The 21,250-nt window shown below is 39.1% G+C and overlaps 1 protein-coding gene across 3 annotated transcripts in view; it reads right to left on the minus strand.

Moving 5' to 3' along the window:
- Nucleotides 1-1,188: 1,188 nt before the first annotated feature.
- The window catches only part of CHCHD3 (coiled-coil-helix-coiled-coil-helix domain containing 3), a 156,091-nt gene continuing 136,029 nt past the window's right edge, over nucleotides 1,189-21,250 (minus strand). For 2 of the 3 annotated variants that reach the window (XM_052789211.1, XM_052789213.1), the window contains 2 exons: nucleotides 7,210-7,345; nucleotides 1,189-1,941 (listed from right to left, as the gene is read on the minus strand). In XM_052789211.1, coding sequence (XP_052645171.1) covers nucleotides 1,915-1,941; nucleotides 7,210-7,345 — 163 coding nt within the window. In that variant the 3' untranslated portion in view covers nucleotides 1,189-1,914. The remainder of the gene's footprint in view (nucleotides 1,942-7,209; nucleotides 7,346-21,250) is intronic. The other variant, XM_052789212.1, reaches the window with a different exon arrangement.

Below are 21,250 nucleotides of genomic sequence, written 5' to 3' on the forward strand. Positions count from 1 at the left end.
CCCGCAACATGGACAGTTTTAAAGTCTGCACCCTGTTTGCCGCAATCAGCATGCCCCAAGCTCAAGCAACACATGCTAGAGATGCCGCTACTTATGATACAGAAGATGTTTAAAGAACACAGCATCTCAAATGAAGCCCGAAACACAGTTGGAACAAAGCAAGCAAGACTGACTCCCCTTGCTCAAGGCTGTCAGGATGGGAAACCAATAAACATTTGGCAATAACAGAGACCTTCTTTCCCGACATAGCTCTTCTCCTGATTTTACAGAATCATCTGGCCTTAAAAACGTCTGCTTTTCCTCTATGCTGCATTTTGCTGCCAATTCTAAGTCTGGCAAGGATGGATCTGCCAACTTCTTGGCTCTCTGTTACAAAAGAGAACCTTAGAAAGGAGAATTTGTGAGTTAGCTGATTTGTAAACACTACAGCAAGTCACCACGTAAACATGTCGCTTATGTCCCTATTATTTCTGTCAAGCAGCTTACCTGGCACCTGACGTTGAACTCCAGGATATTCCTCTCCTACTGGTACTACAGTTGCTTCACATGTAAAAAAGCCCAGCTTCTTTTTGTAGCATTAAAAAAAAAAATTCCTTAATTAAACAGTACTCACAAAGCATCTTGATAATTAGAATAGGAGAGTCACTGGGAATATTTTGAATATAAATGAGATCCACAGGTGCACTCACAGTTGTACAGTAGGATGCAGTTCAAATGTAGCCAATTAGAGAAACAGAACAGGTAAATAAATAGCAGAAGGCTCTAGACACATTGCTCATTTGACACTGTTACTATTACTACTGGGTGAAAAATATTTTCAAAGATTGCTTAGTAAGATGAATGCAGCAGTCGTTATCTGAACAAAAACAATTAAATGAAACTGGGTACTTGCATAAAGATGCTTTGAATTTTGGGCACTGCATGCCCTTTCATTCACAAGTACTTGCCAAGAAAGGAAAGTCTGGTGGTGCATGAATCACAGCACACTATCACGTGGGATCCTTCTAGGTTGTGGTGATGGAAAACAGTTATATGTAAGTACCGTTCCTGAAACCAAGGTTGGTTATGCATAGAAGTCTATGCTTTAAAGCTTCAGCAATAACATCTGCTGGAAAAACATGATTGACACAGCAGAGGGAACACCATCCGCCTCTAAGAAGTGGAGAGAGAGACAGACTGAAACATCAATCTTGTGCATAAAATATATTTATTGTTGGTACAGAGCGAGGCATATTCGTCAGTACTTGATAGGAGTGAGGAGCACAACAGAACCATTTCACGTAAACAAAGGCCATGTTACATCTTAAGTGTTGGATCATCAACATCATTCCAGCAGAAGGCCTGGAGAGAGACTTCATTAAGTTGCACAATTTGTGAAATAAGTTAAAGCACGATTTACGTCATTATACATTGTAAGTAAAACCTTAATATGAGCAACAATACAGGCTGTACAGTACGGAGCAGCGGCTGACTTGTTCAGAAAGTACCACCATGTCCCAGCACACCAAGTGTTACATACCCATGCCTCGACAGTGAGAAGTTTTTGAGGAGATTCTACACTGAAATAGCAGCATTTGAAGAATATTTCCCCTTTCTAAGGTCAGTGAAAAGTTCTTTTCTTTTCCTTCCTTCAATCACCAATAAGTGGATTTTACTAAGACTGAACAGTATCTTTGGATGTATGATTTCTGATGTAATAAGATACAGGTCTTGGCTTTTCAAATGGTCACACTGATTGAGCCGTGATGGCTGCTGCTCTTGAAATGGCTCTTCCAGTTCTTCTCTTTATTGGTCTGCCCTGTAAATGGGCTGTCATATCATTCTTGTAAATGGACTGTCATATCATTCTTGGGAAAAAATGCTCTTCTGCTGAAATTAGAGTTGATGGTCTTGTGCTTGATTTGGACAATGCCTTTATCCTCCTCTCCCAAGCATGCTCTGCTAAGAAAATGGTCAGGGGGGAGGGAAAGAGAAAGGGAGAAACATGTATTTCAGTAACCCAAAGTTATTCCAGAGACTCCCTGAAGTCTGGCTACAACTCCTTCCTAGGATTTGCAATTTTTTAAAGAAAAATATAGAAAAAGTAACATTGTCAACATACACATCACCACAGAGACAAGTCATAGGAGCAGAACGAAGCTATTTGAGGACTCAACAAGCCAGCCATTTGGAGGCCTGGAGAGTTGCAGTAATGATTCCTTTTCATCCATCCTAATGCTATCATGGCTCTAGCGCTACGGCTATTAAGGAAATTAAAATGTCTGACCTTACAATAAGATAAATCCCGTTCCCAACAATTACATACTCGAGGAATTATATCCTGAAGTCATACTACACTAAGTATCTCCCCTACCTACCTCCTTCCTGTGTTCTGAGTCATAATCAAAATCTCGACAGTCTGAACACGTTGCACTGACCTTGCGCTTCATTAATCACCTCCTGTGCACAGTCAGGCCACCAAGAGCTAAAAGTATAGATCTGTCAAGTAGTCTAAGAGTTATTCCTCCTGCCTCACCAGAGAGCTCTTCCATCAAGGTCTTGACTCTTCAGAGAGGTCCTGGCCTCTACCATGAAAATGCAGACTTGCGAGGACAGTATGTAAGGCCCTACTAAGAACTTCCTACTGCCATGATCTAGAAATAAAGGGTCTGCAGAAACAAGCACATGTATGGATACTACTTGTCTCGATCAGTAAGGAGAACAGAAAGTGGGATTTAATAGGACACTGACAGGCTAGGCAGTAAAAGCATGCTGGAGGCCATCTACGTTCACTGGAGGACTATGATGTTGACCAAGGCAATCTATTGTTCTTGCCTACAAAATCCATAAAACGGGGAAGACAGTAATTATGAGTCTCCTTGTAAGAAATGGTAGGAAGGGATTTGATAATTTTTAGGGCTTATGTCAGGAGCAAGCCCAAATGTAAACCTTGAAATCTTACAGGAGACCTACAAACAGCTGAATCAAGTATTTGAGCAGCAGTATCCGGCCAGACAGGGCACGTTGTGTCCAGAATCCATGGTAGAGAAGTACACGCTGACAAAATAGAAAGAGTTGGTTTTATGCTCCCTAGGTGCTATTACAGACAAAAATAAGGGAAACTTTTATTAGTTAACAAAATCTGCAATCTCAGTTTGACAGCATCCCCAACGGAGATTTCTGTAAAACTGATGAAGGCTACTTTACCTGGAAGACTTTTTGCAGTGGTATTACAGAAACTTGCTCGAAGCCATCGCTGGGCTGAATATTAACTTTACGTAAATTTAACACTGCATAAGTTACCGTAGGAAATTCCCAAAAGATCTGAAAAATTGTGTTACTTTTCTTTTATTTAGTGTCCTAAGGAAAGAAATCACAGGTATTTGTTCATCACACTCATATTTCTGCCCACGAAATTTCATCTTCAGACAAATGGGAGTGTTGACGGCTTGCTTTGGTTTTGTCTACATTTGGGGTTTTTTTTAATGTTCTTTACTGACTCTTGCCATTTAACATCGCCTATGAATTTACTTCGTGTATTTAAATCTTTTTTCTTGTGGTTTTTTTTATTACACCAAAGTAGATGTGAAGGGAACCTGGTCTGACTCTTCCATAACAAACTTCCTTCGATCAAGGTAGGGTTAAATGCTGGCCATAAAAGACAACGCCTTTTTATTGCATTTCAGTTCAGTGTTTCCAGCTACACTAATTTTACATATTTTTCTATTAGATTGGAAGATGGTATCTAGTAAAACTACTGGAGGATGAGGCTAAAATAATGGTTTTGTTCTGACTAGGATGCATGATTAAGGACCACTCTATCCTACAAATTAAAATAATGGTTACAACACGGCTGAAGAGGCTGAAGGAGAACATTTTGTAGCCAGGCTGTCAGACACCAGCAGCTGTTGGTATCATTCTTTGAAGTACTTTCAAATCTCACCTGCCTGCAGAGACTTGCATCCCTCTGAAATTCAATGGTCTAATAGGAAACTCTTGCACAGACTTCATTAAGCTATAGTCTAGTTGTGTTTCCATATAGGAATTAGGACTCCCTGTAGCCCAGGAGAAAGAAAAAAAAAAAGAAGAAAAAGGAAAAAAAAGGGTATTTTAACAGCCACCTTGTCCATATCAGTGGACAGCAAACTAGCATAAGTGATTAAAATGCCACTGGACGGTCCCTATTAGTGCAGTGACTGGCCTGGCTGGAGTTACTTCAGCAGTAGGAGCACAAATACATCCCACAGACAATCCCAATATCTTCCCCTTAATGGCTCCATTAAGTAAGTTTTTCTCTCCATTACTATTATAATAAAATGCAAACATCAATAATAGAGTTTAATTTATCTCACTAGCTTCTCATGACTTTGGGAAAAGATGTAAAGTGAAGATACAACAGTGTGTCAAACTCCTCTGAATTAACAGCTCTCTGGGCTTTTCTAACAAGGGGAGAAAAGGACAGATAGAGACATGAGATTACAGACAGGATGAGAAATAAGGAGCATACAGAAGAGAGGGTGAGATAATTATAAGCAAGATAGGAAAGAAAGAGGAGTCAATAAATTCAATTTATGAAAAGCACAGAGTGTGCTCAGCCTGAGCACAAGTGCCCAGACTCACTGCCAGGAAATCGGATTAGTTAACTTATTTGGTTTTCAATATCTTGGTCTATTCCCTCTAGCAAATTTCTTCTTTGTTTGTTTCTTGTAGCCAGTGTCAGTTAACTTTTTCATTTCTGAATCTGCTATTTATCCCACTCTTCTGTCTCCCAACCAAGCACACATAGTAGGTAATTTTGAAGTATTTTATAACGGCATTTAGCAATTATTTCAAAGTAACTGTTGTCTGGACTTCTGGGCAATCAGCGAGTAAAAATAATTACAATTACAGCTGCAACACATGGAGGATGAGCTATAGAGGACTGATGTTCATCATGAAAAACAATTTTTCCTGCTTGCAAGTATTTCCATCATAAAAGGCTTCTCTTTCTCTGTTATCATAAGAGAGAAACCTCTCTGAATTCTCATCTTGAAGCATGTGTGAAAGGGAATAAGAAACATTTAGGAAACACTTTTAACTACTTGACAGGCTTGGTTGAAGATCTTCAACAAAAAAGGTGTTTAAAAGGGTGTTTAAACTTAATGCTCATATTTATGCAATTTCCTTTTCCTGCACCTTCTGAACATGAATTAATTCATCCTCATCACAGTCTTCTGAATAAATTCCTATCAGATACAAACTTTAGTTATAGCTTAAAGATGTATAAGTAATTAATCTAAATTTTTTAGTTACTTTAAAAAATAATACAAAACTATAAATACAGTAAATTAGTGTTCCAAATGATGCAAGCCACGGTGAAAATCTAGTCCACTACATCACAACCTAGTATTACTCACTGGCCTTTTTTCTAAAATGTCTCTAACCCACCACCCATGGCCCAGTACCTTCAGCCTGGATTTTGGAATACAAAAATCACACCGAAGGAAAACTTAGAAAAAATAATTATAGACACCAATTATTGTTTGTCATAATAGGAATTAACAAAAAAAATTGCAAATCAATTTCAAGAAAAAAAAAATCCAGTTCAAAAGGTCATGGGGAACTGTACAACTTAGGGAAGAAGGGGATGAGCAAAATTTTCTAGCTGGAGCCATAGCCCAAGGAAGGCATCTGGACAAAGCTGGTTGCACTTCTCATGCTCAGGTGTCTGAGCATGGCTCAACCATCCTTCCAAAATTAATAAAGTGTCAGTAGCTTTATGAAAGAAAGCCTCAGGCTAGGACATCAGGAAAAAATTTCATGAGCAGGGAGATCTGGCAGGCTGTAGAGTTTTTAAGGAAATGAAGGAGCTTAGGCACTTGGTGCATTAACAAGTGGGCAGGAGGACATATTGACAGAGGATATATCAAAGGAGGTGATTTTGAAAGGGACAGGGTGATCTCACTGACTTTTATTTTTCATCACATGGATCCTCTCTAAAGTTTTCACTGATGATGACAATGTTTAATATCACAGAGTGATTTTAGAGCTGCCCGGACAGCCAAATTGTCCTCATCCTGCAGTGCTCAGAGAACAGCCACGCTACAGCTGTTAGCTGCATTTGTCTTCCAGCACTGCCAATCCAGTCTGCCTGTGCAAAAAGGAGCACGCTAACTGTATAAATAAAGAATTAACAATAACAGCACCACACAAATGTATTAAGCGCTGCGGACTGAGGAACACCTTTAGCTGCCACGCAACCATTGCCTCCTACCACGTCTTCACGGCACTAGACCATGAGCAGTGTTAACTCCAGCAAGATCTTCAGTAATACCAGAGCAAGACTGCACCAGTGTAACAGCAAAAAGATCACTGAGAATGATCACAGTCAAAGTCTTTTCTATACTACTTTTCTATACAGGCAGAATTAACTCGAGTGAAAATGATTATCGTTATCAAATACTAGACATGCTTGTCTGGTCTCTGCTAACACATTAGAGCATGCGTTTTCACATGTTCAAATACTAACTCATAGATTTTAGCAAAAATAAAGATCAACAGACTTATTTAAGCACTTTTTACATATACTACATACGTGGTCTATAAACACATTTCCAACTGGCTTCTTTAAGAACACAACTGGGGTCAATATATGCATCTCTATATTTGAAAGACGTAAGCTGATGAAAAAGAATAATATTTAGAAATCTTAGCTTTTCTAACTGAAAGCTGTACATAGTATTATTATTTTCCCTTATGCTGCACTAATAAAGCATAAAGGTTTTAATCTACAGTAACAACCCATACCCTAGAAAACTGGACGAGAGGAGGACAAGACCAGGTAAAGGTCTTGTATTAGTCTTGTCAGTATTAGACTCTCTGAGTACATAACATAAAAGAAATCACGACTTCCAACTGGTGAGCAATCTAGTTTGAGACATCCGTTCATTTGTCATATTTATGACAAATAGTACCATGTAGTTTAATCCCCTTGTTTTACTGCTAAAACTGCAGATACCAGGAAACATCTGCCGACAGTGGCAGCTACTACACTAAACAATAGCTTCCCAAGGGAAGAGGTGGAAACCCTGGCATTTAAATAAATTGCAAGTGGACTCCACAGAGCCTGTGAGAACATACATATTGGGAACTGTACTGCTTTAGCATGTAAAAAGGACTAATTGGATAATCCGATAATCTTCCTCTCTTCTTCATTCCATCATTATTTCAGTAGCAATATTTCTAACTCACCTGTTTGGCATGATTGACACAACGCAGGTACTGGCTAGCCAGGGCAGAGCAGCTGAGGGTCTCCTGAGCGTGTTGCCGATAACACTGTAGAATTTTATCCTGCAGATCAGCGCAGATTGGATGAGACTCATATCGCCTACGGAAAGAGAAAAGAACTTTTTAGTTTCCTTCTCAAAAAGATTTCAGGAAAGATGCAAATCTCTTTTTTAATTATTTTTTTTAAAGAAGTAAACTAAATAATAGAAGTGAAGGAAAACATTTTAAAGTTATAAAGAAAGGCTGTTTCTAGACCTAGTTGGGTTATAAAGTGGTAACATCAGATGCAAACATCAACATGAGCTGCAGAAGTTTGGCTATTAGGACCACAAGTGTCCTCCTGATCCAGTACTCAGGTTCCAGCTGGCAGAGAAAATTAACATCCAACTTCATATGAGCACACATCTTCAACTGAAGATCCCAGCAATGACGAAGCACAGCTGACCTCACCTACATTAGAAAAACAGTCACAGAACCACAGGAAAGCTTCATCGCTGTATAGCCCTATGACCATATAGTCTTGCTACTCATTAAATATTGCTCCTGCATAAAAGTGAAATCACCCATTGGGCTGACCTCGAGAATATAAAAACCCTGCTACCATCAGCAAATTACACAACCTACTTTTGCTGATCTGATGATAGCCTCTATTTTTGGCGCATCCTCCTTCCCATCACCTCAATTCTAATCCCGATGCCAGATGTGCAAGTTATTTAGGATTTTTTTCTATTTTCTTTACTGTATGGATTCATTACTCTTGCCATCTTTTTGGCTGATGCAATACACTTTTTGCCTTCAACGGAAGCCAAAGGAAGGGAAGCTTCTTTAGTCTGTCCTGTTAAATCCAATCTCTTTTGGACAAAAATCTTGTCATTTGCATTAATTTATAAAATGTTATCCACACTGATAGTGCGACAGAAGTAGAATGGGAATACAATACTTTCCTATTTCAAAAGTAAGGGGGTTGGCAAAATGTTTCAGAGATGAAATGTCCATTGAAATTTTGAGCTAACTGGACATTTACTTTAGAAATACTTTTTAAGGTACTCATTTCCATAAGAAACCATCAAATCACAGTTAAACTCCTTTCACACCAAAGATAAAATATTTCAACAGTAGAAAAAAAACACATGAAAATTTAGAAAACCATTTACAGTTCATATCCCTTGAAAACAACCATTTGCTTTACGTGTGCGAACTGTATACTTAACACATCTTCCCATTTACCCTACCAGGAAAGCCTGACAGTGGCTGCTCTAACATCCATTCCAGCCCACGTTATTTTTAGCTCAATAAGGTCGTAAAAAACCTGAGACTTGTCAGCTGCAGTATCCTCAGATGAATATTCTGTTCCTTCTTATTTTGCTCATTGGCCAAGGCAGATCTCTGTTTTACTACAGTCAGAAAGTGAAACACAAAGCACAATGCCGTTCCTGAGGGGAACTGACTTCTTGGCAATCACTCAAGATGTAATACCAAAACCCCCGAATGTTAAGTCACCTTGATTTTACAGTATGTACCTATATAAAACATCCCTCTTACTCTTTTCATACATTACCATGCATCTGTGAAATGCCTAAACCAGAATTTAAATGCAGTCCCAGGTGCTTACACACTTTACGATCTGAAAGTTCAAACTTCTGTAGACTCTTACGGATGAGGATTTTCCCTTAATCCCCCCTCTGCTGATATCAGCAAACACTTCAAAAGTGTGTTAGGCATCAAAATGTATGACCATAAACTGCTGCACACCGACTGATTATGGCAAGGTCTGTGTCGGGATGGAGTACAAGAGGAAGCACCACGTACGCTCTTTGTAGACGTAAGACTCACAGCGGTGATGATTTAGGTCCAACTAAGCCAGAGCTCATTTTAAATGCCTGAAACCCTGGTCTGGATTGATAAACCAATACAATAGACCATGAGTTAACAAAAAATACACACAGTAAACCTAGCTATGCCTTTATTCACAAGTGATTTTAAAGTGACTGCTTATATAAAGGTGAAAAGTGAAGGAAATGGGCTGCTGTACACTTGCTACATAAATTCTGTAAATGTATTTACAGCCATTTCAACAGGGGTACTCTAACCCACATCAAGGAGCTTTTCTGATTGCTTTTTTCCCTGAGCCATGCCAGTAGTGACCGTTCAAAGTCCATGTATTATCCCTTATTTGAATGCTTCAATGGACTCTTTACATTGCCAACCATATCAGAGCCCTGTAAGACACGTCGTCTCCTGCCCCCCCAGTCACTTGTTTTCATACTATGACTTTTTCACTGGTGATTTTTCAAAATGTCCTCTCAGCCCATTGCCTGTCCTTCCAGGCACTGCAGACCTGATGCAGGTCAATAGTAACAGGGCCACTTCCTTCAAGTCAACAAAGTCCATTTTCTTGGATTAATCTGTTGAAGGAGAGCACCGTCTCCGAATTGATCTGCTGTGCTTGTTACGCTACCCTAATGCACCATTTGCACTTTTGGGAAAACGCTAAATGACATTACTGTCTAACATTAGATGGCCATAAACCACGTGCTGCAGGATCTCCCCTTCAGGAAAGAAGGTTGCATCGTGCATTATGGTAACCCCACCAAAGGGTTTGCGATTGATTTCTGTTTGTTTGGTGATGGAGGACAGGACTCTCAGATGGATGGTCAGAAACAGCCAACAGCAAGGAAACTCCTCAAAAGGGAAATGAATTACGTCCCTCACAGAGAACTTCTCTAAAGTTCCTATCAATATGGGTCACTTTACAGAAGCATTTAAGGGTCTGTAAGGCTTGACTGAAGACAAAGCTTGTAAGAAAAGGTAAACAGCACAAAACCAGTAACTACGTGGAATCTGTAGTGAAAATGTGGAGATTTTAAATACCTGAATGGATAAAGCAACCTGGTCTGGTCCCAGAGCTGACCCTGCTTCGAGCAGGAGGTCCCTTCCCTGAACAATCCCATGTTCTGTGAGAGAGATCTGTATTTTGGGACATGTGGCAGGGAAAGCGTCCCACCATCTTATTTATTTATTTATTTAATCACTTAGGAATTTCACAACTAAACTGAAGGAAAAACACACACCGTAGTAGTGAGCCTGGACTGCCAGGGAATGCTGACAGATCTCCCTCTCCATTCAGTGCAACTCAATAACTACTTTACAGAATCAACACACATGAAACCTAAAATGCCTTTCTTAGCAAAAGTCAATATGAACAGCCGTCTGATCTGCACCGTGCGCCACATGGCACGCTAGTAACGATGTGTTTTTATTAAGTTTACAATTACTTGATCTGCTTTCGCTTTCCCAGCTGCTCCTCAAGCACCTCACATGCTAGCAGAGTATTTCGATGTGCTGGAATAAACCTCTGAGGGAGCCGCGCACCCACCTTTTCCATCAAGCTGATGCACCGCAATCTCATAAAGGTAATAGGATGAAGACACAAAAGAAAATGAGAGACAGTTTTAAAAAGAAATCTTCTATGCTAAAGCATGAAGAGAAAATTTAATGAAGGTAACTTTGTACTCATCTAGCCTCTCTCAAAGAGCATATCTTACTGTACTCCTGGGGGCATCGAGAAAGGAGCCCCTTCGTGGCATTCAAACAAAATGTCTACTAAAGAGGAAATTTGAAATCACCACAGTAAGCTTTACAAGTTTTGTGATAAAACTGACATTCTGACTGAAGGAATCTGAATTGCTGATGAGTCTCCAACTGTGCAGGTATCTGGCATAATCCCACCAGATCAGGACTTCAGGCAATTGTCATAAAATATGGGAAAAAAAATAGCAACAGAAAACCAGCACGCATTACAAAAAATAGTGCCATTAGATGGCCAGAAGTATCCAGGGCTTAATTTTATTCCTCATTAAAATGCTGACACCTATCAAAAGTATCTGTTTTTATTTGTGTAACCCTTGGCATCTAAGGCTACCTCCGTACTACTAAATAAAACAGACTAGAGATGATCCTCTGGGTCCGAGGCCAAGCACCACGATACAGCGCAACCTGCATCTCTTAAGTGTAAAATCTTGCCTTCCCCTCCAAACAAGCAGCTCGGCACATCCAAATCCAAACTGCAAACTAGGGACGGTCTCCAGCATGTGCTGTCCCCCCAGCCATGCCCCGTGTTGTCCAGGGAAGTCTTAGCTCCAAAACAAAACCCTATAAACAAATGTGCTACCAATTAGACCCAACAGACCAGCACAGCAGGGCGCTGGAGACGATGTCCTGACCTGTTTTATTTACTCCTACTGATGCAGGAGAGGAGCCACGCTGTGACCAGACCCCAACTGGGCTAGGTAGCATGCAAAGAAAAAAAAAAAAAAAAAAGAAAGGAGGATGTTTCTTTTCTCAACATGCTTATAATGCACATAAAGATAAGAAACAACAACTTGATGGTGAAACAAAAGGAAACTGAGGCACTCTGGACTCTTGCGATAGGCAGCCCGCTAAGTATAGTAACAGCCTAATTGTTTTAAAGTGTTTTATGAGCAACTGATGGGATTTATGGGAAGTTAATCAATTAACATTGTCTACATCTAGCAGAAATTCCTTCTGAGAAACAGAGAAACTTGATGCTTGTTTGAAAACTGGATGAGTGAGGGATGGAAGGTGGCATCGTGAGTGGTTCAGAAAGTATATAGGGAATTGGCAATAGCAGGGAAGCAGAAATGGGACATACAGGGCTTCAAAAGTGAAGATGTGCGACTTGTGCGTCTGGAAGACGCTGGACTTGTGCGTCCAACTGAAGGGGAAGCCAGCGGCAGGATAAAAGGAGATGATGTGAACATGGGGTAGGACATGATCTGCAGCACTGCTTTCAATAGACATCATCAGGGTAAGATTTCACTTCTCATGGCCAGGGGGCAAGCAAAAATAATACAAAAAATGTTGTGGTAGCTGGGAGCCGGAATTGTGATGGATTTAGCTGAGCAGATGGACAAGAAAGGCCATGTTTGAGATATTTTGCATAGAGTCAGCAAGAGCAAAACGTAAGCCTAGCTGAGAAGACCTAGAGAGAAACAGCAGCAAGACAGTAGTATTTTCCATCATGACACAAAAAGGTGGTGGTGAGGGGGTTATTCTTTTTCTAAGATTACCTCATCCAAAAAGAGCCACTTCCAACAGCATCTCTGCTGAGTGAATTTGCAGGACTTGTTTATAGTATAGAAAATAGTTGCAAAACAGATAACAGGCGAAAAAAGACAAAAGGGCATATGGTAATGAAGGTCCCTACTGCTGCACCATTATTTTTAGTTTTAAATTAATTTACTCTTTATATTAAATTAGTTTTAAAAATTGTCTTCGCACATTAAGTAGGTGATGACTTGAAAGTGCATTATGAAACATGTAAAGCACAAACCAAATGGTTATGTTCTTCTAAAAATCATTTGGAAGTAAAACCACAGATCTGATTTCTGAATATCTACAAGTGAAGTTATGAAGCAGTCCATAATCAAACTGTGCCCACACAGAGCCCTCAAAATTACCGTGTGGGAAGTGCTGCCAGCAAAAGATCAAGTACTGCAGAGTTGATTCTTGCTTTTATTTACACTTGACTACATAGTGTGACTTTTCCAAAAGGTGTAAAAGAAAGAATTTGCCTAACGAATCTGATGAAATGGTGGAAGAGAACCACAGCTGATTCTGCTCTACAACTGAGAATGCTAAATGTGTGTAGTAATACTAAATAAGTGACTTACACAGAAGTCAGAATACAACTTACTCCACCCGCTGATGTATGTATCTTCTGTGCTACTAGTTGGTGATCAAGTCCAGTGTTAATATTGCCCATGTTATTCTTAGATTCTTTCAGCTAAAATCCCAGCACTGACAAAAACATAGGCAAATGTTTGTCATCCCCTCTCATTTATTTCATCTCTCACCAGACTTCTTAAAAGCAAATAAAAATCTATTTCAAACATTCTGACCTTTGAAATTTAGGGACAGAGATGAGAAAAAGAGGAAAGATACATTCCAGCATATTCACACACGCACACTGCTTGAAGGCAGACGTTTAATTATGCCTAGAGAGTACTAAGTCAAGTTCAGTACGTTGACAAAAACCTGGTTTAACAATGAAGACTGGCAGATAGTACTATTGACCTTTATAGATGCTGCTTTTTTTTTTTTTATTTTTTTTTACCTAGTGAATGTTTCCCACCTGGTAAAACACCTGGTATGTTGGTAGGATACCGGTTCAGCTTTTAGCATAGCAAAGTGGAAACCATTCCTTGTAGTGCAACATGTTATTTTATAGGCATACAGGGAGGAAAGAGCATCTCTAAGATTAACAGAGAGAATTTACGATCTCAAATCTGGCAAAGCACATAAATACGAGCAGAACTTCAAGAAGTGAGTAATTCTGCATTTGCATGTGCCAAGTTATGCACATTCTTAAACCCCTTGTTGGGCTGGGACTTACAACAGGAAGAAATCAGGATGAGGATCAGAAAAGATTTCCCGGTTGTGAATCCTAATTAGATCGATGAACTAGTTGCCAAGGTAAGTCTTCAGGTTCTTAGGACATTACATTAGGACTAGATCTCTTCAGCCTAGAGAAAGACAATTGCAAGTGAACATGAGATGGATCTGTGAAATTATCAATGGCATACGGAAGAGAGGCAGCCAGTGAGGTTTTCTAGCAGTAGATTTACAACAAAAAAATAATTCAAGCCTTTTCCAAACAACACATAATGAAAAGCTGGTAATTGGTGCTAGAGGATACTGGGGTTATCATAAGCACATTTGGGTTCAAAAGATAATTATACAGTAACGTAAGAGAAGTCCGTCAAGAGATTATAAGCAAAAATACAATGTTTGGCTCAGGAAAGCCCCACTCCACCACTTGTTTGAAGGTAAAATGGTATCACTGTGTAATTCCCCTATTTTTACAGCGTTCCTTAAATACCCACTCCTAGCCATTGCCCAACAAGCTAGGGGGACCTCTGATCTGACCTGCTGTGACTGCTTATACTCCAAATAGCTTGACAAGCAAGTCGTCAAATGAAAGAAAACAAGACTCCCATCCTCCCTGACAGACAAAATTAGATTGAATACTTTTATTTAAATTGATATGAATTGACTTCTATTATCCCAAACCACTATTTGTTTATAAAATTCCCCTCCCTGAAAAAAAGAACAAAACCCCCCTTAAAATACAAAGTACACCAACATATTATTATACAAATGTACCTTACACACAGCTGGTCCTTGCAGCTGCAAAGGAAACCACATGTTGGAATTACCCAAATTTAGGATGCACATTTTTTTTAGCTTAAGGCACAGTTTTTATTGAATACCAGGATACTAAAATAAACAATCACATGGATGACAATGATACAAATTTTAGCCTTCTAACAGGGCATGCATGCCTTTACAGTGTAGAAAAGATAGCATAGTAACTACAATCTTTAATCAGAAGAAACTCTGGAAGGAGCAGTTTTATCTACATGCAGTGTATTGTATCCATGTAATGTACCTATATGCTATATATACCATAAAAAGAACTTCTTGTTCTTGCACTGATCAAAACCGGTTCCTATATTTGGCAAGGTAAGAGAGGAAGAGCGATCATGTCGGACATACACAAGTCTGTCCAACCGTTCGACAGAACAAAAACCAAACCAATCCTACCACAAGAGTCAAAGCTGCTCAGTCGGGATTGAGCAAACCCCTCCACTTTCATGCATACGTGATCAGCATATCAACGCTTGCATTTCAAGCCTCATAATGTAAATTCAGATCACAAATTATTTTTAGAGTTTGCATGTGGCATCACTTGAGCTCTGTCTCATTACTCCGCCCCAAAAATTATTTAATGAAGACTGGCAAGATTCCACTCGCTCAGCTGTTTATGAGCAGACAAGTCAAAGATCACCAGAGCAAACAACACCAGGTGGTGCCATTTCTTACTATTAGGACTTTTGGGGGGCTTTTTGGCACTATGGAGGTTTAGGCTGCAGCAAGCAGCAAGGGAATCGCCGTTGTCTTCAGATCTAGCTAGAGCTCATGGGAAGGTAGATCTAAGTCTTTGGGAACTTTAATTGATGCTTTGGCTGACATTTCTCATAGAAGTGGCCGATGCCAGTGGTTTGGAACCATTGCTGTTCCAGGACTACTTGGGTGTATTAACTAGCATTACATACTATGTAAAAATACAATGTAATATTTTTCATTTTTAAAGGAAAAATTAATTTTGCAACAGTTTGAAACCTTCTTCTATATGGAGGTGGCAAAAAAAAAATTTATCCACTTCAATGGATATTTTATCCATTTTAATTTTATTCCTGCCTGTACATTAAATTTTCCACAGTAATGTTACATCACTGTGTAAAGCGCGCACACACACAAAAAGAATATAGAGAGACCTAAACAAAGACCAAAAGCCCAAATGAGCAGCATAAACCAAATACACAACAGCATACCATGTTACAGATTTATTACTGCCACTTATTTCCCAAGAGCTATACAACACACTTCAGGCTTTGTAAACACATGAGTAACATGATCATCCCAAAATCGTGGTAATAAAATCTTCACAGCACCTTACACTACTACACTACAAAAACAGCTTTCCCTTGATATAGGTGCTATATAATGTGTTCTAATAAGGAGACACATTTCTCACCTATAGCAAAGGTCAACTACTGCACTCAGTGCGAAGCACCACAAGACACTAACTCGTGGCACATTATTATCCAAATATTACTCTCTAGAGCAATATATGTTTAACTATTTTCTTCAACCACAAGAGGCCCCAAAGCCTGTTACTGATCACAAAAATAAGAGATATTATGAGTAGAAGTAGCGTACAGAAAAAGCAATCAACAGTTAAACACTTCAAGCATCCCTGCTCCCGTGGGTGGCGATTACTTGAGGGAACTGAAGGTTGCAATCTTAAGAGATAGTAGAATAAATGCCAATTTTTCATTTGGGCATGAAGTTATTTAACAAAAAAGGCTTGGATTCACTCTGATAAGCTACAAAGGCTACGTGCACTTCCCCAGGTCTTGCACTGGGCTGTGGCAAGCCACCCTTTTCATAAAATATAATCAGCTGGGCTGCAACAACAATAATGTGTTAGCAAACACACACAAAGAGTAATAATCGCTATGTGAACATGCTGATAATAGGTGGGTACTGGACCTTGCTATAATGTATCTTAGTTTTAATGTGCTTGTACAATGTGTTATAGATATATTAAAACATAATGCCCTCAATATCCCTTTTAGCACCCTAGTAAGGAAAATGCACCTCTCACCGTGAACAAATCATGAACTGGACTTGGAGAGATGAGTTGTAAAGCACAACGTTCAAGTTTTTTTGATTATTGTCATTATTTTAAAATTATTTTTTACTTCATAGTTTTTTCACTGCCTACTGGTGGATGTTTCCCTGAGACTGTTATAAGACATGATGGTACCTGGAAAGCAGTTTAACACCAGAAGGTAGAGGGTATTGCAGGGAAACATCATTGCCAACTCACAAAGATGTTGCAAAGGTCTCTCCTTACCCATTTGCTGTGTGCTGGCAGCATTAATTAGACACTGGGTTATTTAATGGAATCTCAGTCTGATCCAAGAAAATCATTCTGATGCCTTGTGTTTTATAACCTTATCACATATGATTTTTAAGTTGCTATTTTTTTGCCAAGGTCTTCGGGTAGTTTGGTAGTGGAATGCTTTTAAGTTAAAGTATCTGAAGTTTGACAAACTTTAGATCAACCACTAAAATTTTTTCCAGTTAGGTCATGCCCCTTGATTTCAGCTGGTTCTCACTAAAGTTCTACTGCTAATTCCTGCTAACTGAATAATTCAACTTGCTCCTGCTGCGGCACATCTCGTTACAAAGGATGGTACTAGGCTAAGAGAAAGAAAATAATTCTTCTTGCCATCTACAGATGAAAACTGGTGATCTCTGCCATCATGCTGGGATTTTTGGTTTTGTTTTTAAGGGGTCTAAATATAACACAGTCTGAAATAACCCTTACAGGAGAACAGTAACAATTTAGGGCAAAATACCTCAGTGACAGAAATTGTAACAGAAACAGCATTTTTTTCTGAAGACCTTTCCTCCTCCTCCTCCTCCTAGTATCACTTCTGCAAGAAGGTAAAATTTAAATGACCTCTTTCAATTCATGGCACAAACAAAAACCGTCTCCTTTGGGGGTACTGCCTATATAAAACGACAGGATTTTATCATGCTCGTCCCACTTTGTGGGAAAGGTGAGTCTACTTGAAAGGTAACGTGGTAGCGAGTGCAAGCACCCTACCAAAGGTGCAGAGAGCTGAGAGAGACAATAATGAACATAATTATAGTTAGTTATTGTTTGGTCTACTTACAGCCTTATTTTATAATGCTACTGCCAGCAGAGCTATTTTATGTGATGTCTTTTTCATGCAGCAACCTTTTCATAAATCAAAGCAAAAGCAATACTAGGCAGTTTCTCCTGCAGCCTGTTTGACAATAAAAGTTAACACTGAACCCTGGCTGTTATCAATCTTCATAAATGTGTCCATGATATAGCAAGCCTGTTCCATATTACATCAAGTCTGTTACTAATGCATGCATAGGAGCAACCCAGTGGCTTAATGGATCTCCGAAATGGCTTGAAACTGGGATCTGTGTTAAGTGACAAGGAAAGTTTTAAAGAAATAACTGCTTTTCTCATTTCTTTCAATATACGGTAAAATGATTACACTTCACAGTGCATCTAGCTTGAGAAATGTATCTTGTACTACAATAGGAATTTTTGCACACAAAATAGAGAACCCCAGAAAATGCATATCATGCTCAAGAAACTATAGTAAGAAGTGCAAATTATCAGTGTTTCAGTAGTTCCTTTTAGCAGACATCTATGTGACTAAGGATTTTTATAGTCAAGCACTGAACTCAAAATCTGATAGAATTAACAAACTTTTTTCAGTAGTACACTCATCCTCTTAAGGAGAAGGGGGAATGCCTGATCTGCACCAATTTGGATATTATCTGAAAACAATTAGTTTACAATGCATATCCAGAACAAGAGGGTGATGGTGGAGTTTGACCTCCATACATCTGTACTGCAAGGATCCAGAAAGCAGCACTGACTTTATCTGCCTAAACATGAGGTTTACCAGGTACTGAGGAACTTGAAGACAACTTCTGCCCCATGCAGCGTTATGCTATGCAACCAGAGAGGAGTAACAAGTCTTCAGGTTTAAAATAAAGAGAACCTGGGACAGAGCTATTACATAGATTAGCTTTATCCTTAATAAATGCTCTTGAAAAGCCACCAAAACCTCTTTTGTAGACTGTCCAGAAGAATATCTGCAATTTCTCTACCTAAAGGAGCCAAAATATTTAGCAGAGAAGAGCTGGTGAACTGGATTCATTTGACACTGGATTTATGTATAAAGAACTTGGTTTTAATATCTACATTGGCCACATTGACTGCATCTTTTTATTGAGAGGGTTATAACAATTTTTTGGCCAAAGTACCGTGTCTAGTCAAGGCAAAGGGAAAAGAATATATGTGATGGAAGAAAGGGGACTGCATTTCATCAGCCCATGCAAGAGCAAGATTTCACTAACAGTAAAGCAGTGTAGACAGAGAGGTAGTCTATTACACACGGATCTATAAAGCCTGTCTCGCAAAACCTTTCGATCCTGATCTTCTTTTGCTTCCAGTAATGCATACGGCACAGTGCAGCATTTGCTATGGAATATTATCCGTCTTAACACACCCTTGACAGGGGAGTCCATCTTTATAAAGTTTATAGCCATAGACATGGCACTCGAGTGGTCTCTGTAAAGATACACATATTAGTTTTATCTACTTTGTTCAGTTCCTTTCCCCAGGCTTAAATGTGTGCTTTAAATGTTCCAGGACTATACTTTGATTTTATATTGCAGGCAGATAAATGGAAAGGCAGAGGACTGTGAGAGAGAGTGCATCTTTATGATTTTTTTTTTTAAACATTGACAAGTTTTCCAATTTCAGTTATAGATCCTCTATAGAGGCACGTAGCACTTGAATTGACAAAACCCACTAACACTTAACTGCTCCATAAACAGTAATGGGGAAAAATTTCTCCTACTGAACAGTTTTGTGTCTTCTTATGTTCTTTTAGGATTAGAAGGTGGTGTGCTTTTCATGCTCCTAAGTGTGCAGCATGGAACATAAATATCAGGTCACATGTATACAAGCCAAAATGTTTTAAAATGCCAAAGCAAATAAAAAATATTTAGGAAATCCCCTCTTCAAAAACAGCAGGAAAAGAGTTTTGGTTTGCTTAAGAATGAAGCTTATGCTCAAGAAAATCTGAAAATACATTATCGGTCACTGTAAAAGCCTTTAAAAAATTGGTTAGGACATTTCATGACCAATATATGCATTTTCTCCTATAGTTGTCAGGACTCATGCTTTAAAAATGCAGTGATAACCACTGAAAGAATCAAAAAGCACTTCAGAAAATAATTTAGCATTTTGCATTGAGGAGTACTGCGAATAACAGGGCAAAATTTAAAAGAACATACAGGCAGAACATCAGGAAAAAAATTCCTGTAAAGGACATGCATTAAATAACAGCATAGTATTTGAAGGGAAATAAATAAAACTTGACTCTTCTGCTAGGGAGATAGACTATCTTGTTGGACCTGAGTACTTCTAACTAACATGGCTAACCCTTAGCTCTATGGCTAACATGGCACAGTAACACACTATTAAATGTCTAAAGGCAATGGGTTCATTTCCTACAAGCCATTAGATGTAGAGCCCTGGTACAATTAGGATTTTGCAGTCTATGGATCAGAGCTTCGGTCTCCTACAACAAGGCAGGTGTAATACTCTGTGCACAGTGCGCGTACAGTCACACCAGTCGGTCTGTGAGTAGCGGCAGAGCTACCTTCTGATCACTTAATTGACTTATACAGTTGTGTTTAAAGATGCCCATTAGGGCAGCTTGCTGGAAATTTCAAGCTAAAAAGAGAAAGAAATTTTTTGCAAGACTTGTATCTTCTGGGAAATAATTTCAAAATGGTCATGTTCATAAAAGGCAACTACTGTCTAAAATTCAGTTATCAAAATGTCAAATTTTCTCTGATCAAAGGAGAATAATTGATAAACTATGTAAGTTTGAGGGTAGAAAGAACTAGTAATGCTCAGGAGAGCAGGATTTGTGCCACTCCCCTGCTCAAAGCTCTATGAAAATGTACATTCTGGTGCCCTGCTCAACTCCTGGAGAATGGAACTGCTTAAGAAACCAAATCATATTTTTAAAAAACAAAATTGTCTTATGCTGGAAGTGCTACTGACAGGATCAACAAAGAAAGCAAAAATAGCACTGCTTGATTTGAGTTACGATGGAAAACAAGTTTGGGGGCCATTATAATCTCTTACCTGTAAAAGAGACCCAAACCAACCAGGTCACTGAAAAACTATATATTCTATTAGGAAGAAGAGCCTATAAAGTTTGTGTAAAAAATGGCAGTCATTAACCACTTAATTTTAGACTTGGATTCAGCACATGTTACCCCACTGACCTCAGTCAAGTCCCGTAACCTTAAGGGATAACTCTATGCACTTATGTTACATCTATACAGGTCCTTTCACTATTTTTATTACAGAAGCACGTAGATGGACTAATTAAAGCTAAATTTACATTAGGCAGGCAATTTGTTAGGTGTTCTAATACATAAAAAAGCATAAATCCTAGGCAAACTTATAAAGGCTTCTCCGTGATCCAACATCCATGTAGCATACGTGTTGCCAACTGCCTGCTGCACAATTTTGCTCTATTCAACAAAAAATTAGAGTTAATCAAGTGCAACCTGGCACAATTTCACTCAGTTGTTTGAGCCTGCTAGCAGCACAGAATGACAGCAAAAAAATGAACGTCCTCCTTTATCAAAACAGAGGAGCGACACTCACGACAAGATAATCCTTTGCCACCTCCCAGGTACCACCCTCCCAGATGCCAACAACTGCAGCAGCCCCTTCTCCAGATGTTGCCAGCTCCAGCTCTGCACTCTG

The sequence above is a fragment of the Harpia harpyja genome, chromosome 6 (genome assembly GCF_026419915.1).
Source record: "Harpia harpyja isolate bHarHar1 chromosome 6, bHarHar1 primary haplotype, whole genome shotgun sequence".
Taxonomy (NCBI): Eukaryota; Metazoa; Chordata; class Aves; order Accipitriformes; family Accipitridae; genus Harpia; species Harpia harpyja.